This window comes from Habropoda laboriosa, unplaced genomic scaffold, assembly GCF_001263275.1.
Source record: "Habropoda laboriosa isolate 0110345459 unplaced genomic scaffold, ASM126327v1 scaffold134, whole genome shotgun sequence".
In the NCBI taxonomy this organism is placed as follows: domain Eukaryota; kingdom Metazoa; phylum Arthropoda; class Insecta; order Hymenoptera; family Apidae; genus Habropoda; species Habropoda laboriosa.
The window spans coordinates 674,934-681,445 of record NW_017100266.1 but is presented as its reverse complement, the minus strand read 5'-3'; the positions used below and the strand labels follow the sequence as shown (position 1 = coordinate 681,445).

Genomic DNA, 6,512 nt, shown 5'->3' with positions numbered 1-6,512 from the left:
TAATTGAATAAAGATTCAAAGTATAAAATTTCAAATTATAAAATATAAAAATTCAATATATAAGAACCACCGCGAGTAGTATTTATTTAAATGCTACTACTGGTGGAACGCAGATGGAGAAGCAACGAATCATTGCCACTACATCTACGCAGAATCTCGAGCTTTGTTCCGTTTCGTCTCGAGGCCTATCCTTTCGATTGTGACCGCGAAATTTAAAAAATCCATGAGTGTAGCCGGTGGTAAATGTCATGCTCCACTCGTGCTTGATTCATCTTCGATTCGTTAAATGAGATTTCCTGAAACAGATTGATCACATACGAAACGGTGTCTACCTGACCAGAGGCTGTGACAACATGCCCTACCTACTTACAGTTACCAGACAACTATGAGACACCAGAAAGTATGCTACCTATACTACCTGCAGGTCAACCAAACAAACCTGTAGATTCTACACAGGCGCCTCGTTGTGGTGTAATGCGCATGCCTGTGTGAACGAACGGAAAATAGGCGGGCATGCCTCGCCACTCTCAACGGTTTTGAACTTTCTCCGCTTGAGGGAAAGTTTTGGCACAGACAAGGTACAGAATAGATCTATCACTCAATACATTTTTTTGTTCCACATCACAAGGGTTCTAGAGCCCTCTTACCATTTTCGTATCGCTTCTAACGTTACCGATTCAGCATAAAATAAGATTACAACATTAGTAGTGGTTGGAATTGGAATTAAACGTAACTATGAAATTATAAATAAAAAAGTAACGTAATTGTTTATTAGTAGATGATTCATCAAATGCGTGTGTTCTACGTTGTCAAAAAATCGCGAACAGTTCTACTAATATAAGAGGTTTTACTTTTAATATAAGAGGTTTTTCTTACATCTGTCGACTTTACCATCTTTGATGGTTGGGTTGTATGCAATTCTTAAACTCACCGCTTTATATCGTAGAGGGCATAACAAAAATTCCGAATTTTTTACACGATCGGTATTTCAGAACGTTGGACAGAAAAATACATTACGTGCAAGGTCTATCCTGTACCTCGTCTGGGGTGGTTTTAGCCAAAACATCATGACCAACAGTTAAGAAAGGTGAGGACACGAAACGACGACCCATGTTTGCAGATAGTTATTATTACGAGAAATATTCATAGACGCTGAAAGAGGAAAAGAGATGGATTGGACTTTTAACGAATAACCGAGTGGTCAAATAGGTACTCTGAACCGTGGAAATATTGATTTCTTTGAAAAATGTGAACCTTCGGTTTCGATATAAAACGTTTCTTTAAAAGGAAATTATTGTTACAGTTTTTACTTGTTAATATTATATTTCATTTCTCTTAAGATGTGATGTTATAATATTAATTTTATCCCTTTTATTTAACATTGAAAGATTAATTTAAGGATTATTTAAATTAATTGTTCCACTAAATTTATTCCACTAATGAAAAAAAAATTCATATACTTGGTAATGGAATAAGTAATTTGATCCGTTTAAGTTCTTCAACATTTTTAAGGTATAATAAATTAATATTAAAAGTCAGTTTGACAAAAATAAAAAATGTATGGCAAAAAGGATACAATGTGGAATGTGGATCTCAATATCAAGTATTTTAAAAACAATCGAGACTTTTTTTATACCTCCCGTCATAAATTATTATTATTATTAAGATACAGTATTCGTGTATAATAAAGAAAAAAGCGTAGATAATAACAAAAGAAATTATACTAACAAATTATACAATTGTATTTTTGTCTCACACCCGTTTTTTTACCTCTTATACATACACAACATACAGCCTTTCCTTCTCTTCTTCATTATATATGTGGCTTTCGATTTGTTTAACCTCGTGTATGCATATTAAATTGCACTACCTAAAGGAAACTGAGCAAATAAAAAATTTGTTTCCTAGGTTATATCTCTACAGGTTTGTTCTTTTTTTCCGTCAGTTTCACGTATTCCTAATTATGGAAGTGAAATACTCCCTACGATTCATTTAAAACAGCCAAATATTAATAGCAGGCAGAATTCTCTCATTGTATTTTGTTTTTAATCTTTAGTTTCATATTTCGTTGTTAATGTGGAGCTTTTACGTTTTTCAGACGTTCGCGCGCACCGCATTTTTCTTAAACGCACCTTTTTAGAAGTTTCGAAATGAAAATTCCTTTCCTACTTTAACTAAACAGCGCGGTTTTACATCTTTCTTTCTTGCTTGTTCTCTCGCTCTTTTTTACTCGTTTGTCTCCTAAAAAACTATTTCTCATTTCTGTTTAAAAAACGTCTGCTATTTCAGTGTTACGCAATTATCGCCGCTGCGATAGTTCAGCAGTTACAAAATTCTTCGGTGACATAACAAATGTAGCGCTTAATTGTAATATTATCTGTATAAATATTCGAGGCTTTTGTATCTGGTTTTCCTTTTTTTTTTTTCTTTCTATAATAATTTCTCCGCGAAGGCAGGTTCACGTCTCCGTTGGAGAAACATAAGCAGTTTTTACGTTTAACAGTGTCAATTAGTTCACAATTAACCTGGTTGCACCGCTATCGATGAATAAAGCAGTACTCAATTAACTAATCACTTAATTATTAATCAATCGATTATGATATAGTATCGACACAAAAGAGCAGTGATCAGTTGCGTGATCGAGATTTAAGAAAATCCTCCCGAACAAATGCAAGTATTTGCAATAATTGCTTTCGTTCAATGATACTAAATTAAATAAATAAGGTTTACTTCAATATCAATAGAATGGAAGCCAGTAACAATATACATGTCCTATAATACAAGTACCAGTTATGTCATAATACTCAATAATCATATAAGTTCCATAAATATATAATATTAATCTGAAACGTATTACATCTGCTCTTTTTTTTTTTCTCTTTGTTCTGTATAGTAAAATAGTAAAATACAATATTTACGATACTTATTACATTCCTCATAAATACAAAATTAATATTAATCATGTATTACGTATCACATAAACTGAACATCAGAAGACTTACATTCTTATAGTTGCTGTTAAAACATTACTATGTTAATGGAACTAAATAAAAGGGAGAGCATTTTGATTTATTGCAAATACTTTTCTATTATTTTTTTTTTTTACAAATTACATTATATATTTAACTTTATTCGGCTCGTGTTACATTACGTGTTTTTGTACTTTCCCTGTTTTTGTTTCTTGTTTTTATGATACGAGTTACTGACACATTGCTAGAAAGGATTTCCTATAAACTCGCGGTTTTTTCTGTTACCCTAATATTTTCCTCTTTCCTCTTTATAACTTATATAAATATTTCATATGAACAATTCAATTCTTCTTATTCACCAAATGAACCACGCACCACCAGCCAACCAATATTCACCATTATTATATCAACATTATTCAGTTAAATAAATAGGCAAGTTAAATTACACAAAACCTGAATTGAACATAGGGATACCTTTGGCAATATTTTCTGTTAAAATCAAATATTGTCTTCCGCTGGACTGACTTTGTTCTCTTCGATATTGTCAGTGGTCTTTCGATTGAATAAACAAGAGAAAACATATGCGCGCAGGTCGGAATAATTACTATTACTTCGTACAAATTAAATACTTATTAAAAACTGTATAATCATTTAAAACTATTTATCGACTGTTCTTAAATTAAATAACGAACGAAATAATTTATAAAAAATATGCAAGTTACACGTTTTAGCGTGTACTTAAATCAATGTACGATTTCAAAGCTGCATTGGCAATATTTGTGCGAGTTGGAAGGAAACCGGCAATTTGTAAAAAAAAAAAGTAAAAAAAAATGCGTCCAGTCGAATGTGATGTAAAATTTTTAAAAGAAAGTATTTAAATAATTTTAGATATGAAAGTGCGCGTCGATGATCAGCGGCGTGGACAATCATTTTAAATATTGAATCATGTTTTAATAACATTTCCACTTTCGCTAAAAAATGCTCTTATCCTGACCATGCGACTAGAATCGGCCAGTTCACATTTCAAAGGGCGACCATCCCTACAAAGATGTTTATTTAACGATATAAAATTACTAAACAAAAAAATAATTTCAATACATCCTTTTTTTTTTTCTTAAACGATTCACCTTATTTTCAATAAATCTTATGGTTTTAAAACTATCACTTCTTACAGTGACAGTTTTCCAGGTTTAACATATGGTCCTTTATGTTTGCTTCACTTTATGCATTTCTTACTATACATAATATACATGACTGCTAAATTTCCATTATTGATGATTTAAACAGATGAATAAATGTATAACCACATTTGTACAGAAATTTTGTTTGAAAGAAACAAAAACTATGTTATACAAAATTTAGAAAAGAACAGAATAAACGTCTCTGCAAGGCTGACTACACTTTGAAAGTTACAAGACATCAGTAAGCAGCCCATTTTATTATTCCTAGCAGCACAAAATAGTCGTGATAGAAAATAGTAAATATAAATCCTCTCATTTTTTTTCTTTTTAGTTTTTTCTTCTTCTTTCAAATGGTCGTGAATGCTTAAATCATGCTTAACAATTCAGGATTATAATTGTACTCTCAAATTATTATCTATCATTTTGTTTACTATTTTCTACGAAGAATATTTCTTAGCTCGTATTGGAGGTAGGCCTAATAAAGTTTCACTCGTGATTTTCCCATTCTTTCATTGGTTTCTCCATAAGCAACTTTTTTTTCTAATCTTTATTCCGGTAGAACGAGATTTGGGAATAATTTTTTATTTTTCTTTCTCTTTTCTTCTCTTTTTCCAATGATAATATACCGTAAATTTTTTATGTTGGTTCAGAAAAAATGATCGCATTTAAAACTGCGAAATTATAAATTCGATTAAACGGTATAAAAAAATAAATTTCTAATATATCAATCACGATAAACATTTCTGTATATTATTCGTGTTTCATTCACACAAATCACTATATATTCGTTACAATGTTTCAACGGTATTTATACATTCTCATATGCATAATAATAAATATGTCAAACATATTCTTAAAGTTAATAAAAATATATCGTGTTTGCTGTTGAGCTGTGCTATGTTCAATATATCTTTTTAGTATTAAATAATTCGATATTAAATAATACATTTATACAACGTGCTACATCATTAACTATTATGTCTCCATCCTCGTTCTACCAAAGCGTTTGTAAAACGTTAACTTCACAAAGAAGTGTCACGGAAAATGTTTATCAAGAAATTTCTTCAGAAATTGTTTCTCTAGTGGGGAAAATAAAATTTTCAAGTACTTCTAAGAAGCTCCTTATTCGTTGATAACATATTTAACATAGAATGCGTTAAATAAGTTATCATGAATTTTATTATTAAATTCAGTGTGCAACATTTAATATTCCCATGAAATTCAGTGTGCTATAACTTCAAATAATGCATCACCACTTCCATCCTACCACAACTTTTATGACTTCGTGTTAACAAAGACTTCTACAAAAACATGTCCAAAGGACACTTTTTGAAAAGCATTTCAAAAACAATGCTGTTAAGAAACATTTTCAGAAAGTGTTTTCAAGAAATGCCTCTGGAAAGTGTCTCTAGAAAAAGTTTCCAAAAATGTTGGTGTGCTTTAATTAGCCTTGAGCTTCTCATATTCTGCTGTTCCATTCTCATAATGCTTCTTTCCTACTTTGTTACGGTGTTTACCACTTAGATAAGCCTTTCGGAAGAATCTAGCAAAGAGAACGAAGTAGCTGAAGTACATGAGAAGACCAAATGTGGCACATGTACGTGAAATGTGGCAGTCACCCAGGCCACTTTCCAGGTACTGATAAGCTGTAACATTTATGATGCAGCCAATAACCATTTGTGCTAGTTGCAATGTAGTAATTAGCATAGGAATTCCCTTCGGTGGCTTATATCCCATTGCTTTCAAAGCGTAGTAAGAGTACATTACAGAGTGAACAAAATAATTCATTACAACAAACCATCTAGCTGATGCTGTGTACTCTTTGTATGAGAACCATGAGTAAAGAAGAACTGTTATATGGTGGTACCAATGCAGAAAGATCAAAGGCTGCTTTCGCAACACAATGAAGATTGTGTCCCCAAGCTCTGGAAGTTTTGATAGGACAAACATCCACGTCCAGAAACCAGACACACAGTCTTGTTCAATGAAGCTGAAAAAAAGAACCATTATGTTCTTACTGCCAATGTAGTATTTTAACTTATTATTTGTGTTACATGACATGAAAATGTTAGTGTAAAATATTGTTGTACATGAAATAAACTTGTATATTAAATTGCTTAAAACAAATAAATATGATTATTATTTTTGATTTATAAAATTATTGTGCAAGGTATTCGTTTTTGTTTAACATGAAAATCAAAAGATGTAACAAATTCAATATAACTATTATAACAAACATAAATTATTTATGTTAACTGATAAGACAAAACTCATTGTAGAAATGTCAGAATGTGCACAATTTATTTAATGTACAATCTAAATTAATGTGAATAGTTTTTATTAAACTGTTTTCTTAGTAATA

The 6,512-nt window shown here is 31.1% G+C and overlaps 1 protein-coding gene across 1 annotated transcript in view; it reads right to left on the bottom strand.

Moving 5' to 3' along the window:
- Positions 1-3,092: 3,092 nt before the first annotated feature.
- The window catches only part of LOC108573357 (elongation of very long chain fatty acids protein 6), a 42,261-nt gene continuing 38,841 nt past the window's right edge, over positions 3,093-6,512 (bottom strand). Inside the window, exon 3 of the mRNA XM_017935770.1 lies at positions 3,093-6,140. Within this exon, the coding sequence (XP_017791259.1) occupies positions 5,591-6,140 (550 nt within the window). The 3' untranslated portion in view covers positions 3,093-5,590. The remainder of the gene's footprint in view (positions 6,141-6,512) is intronic.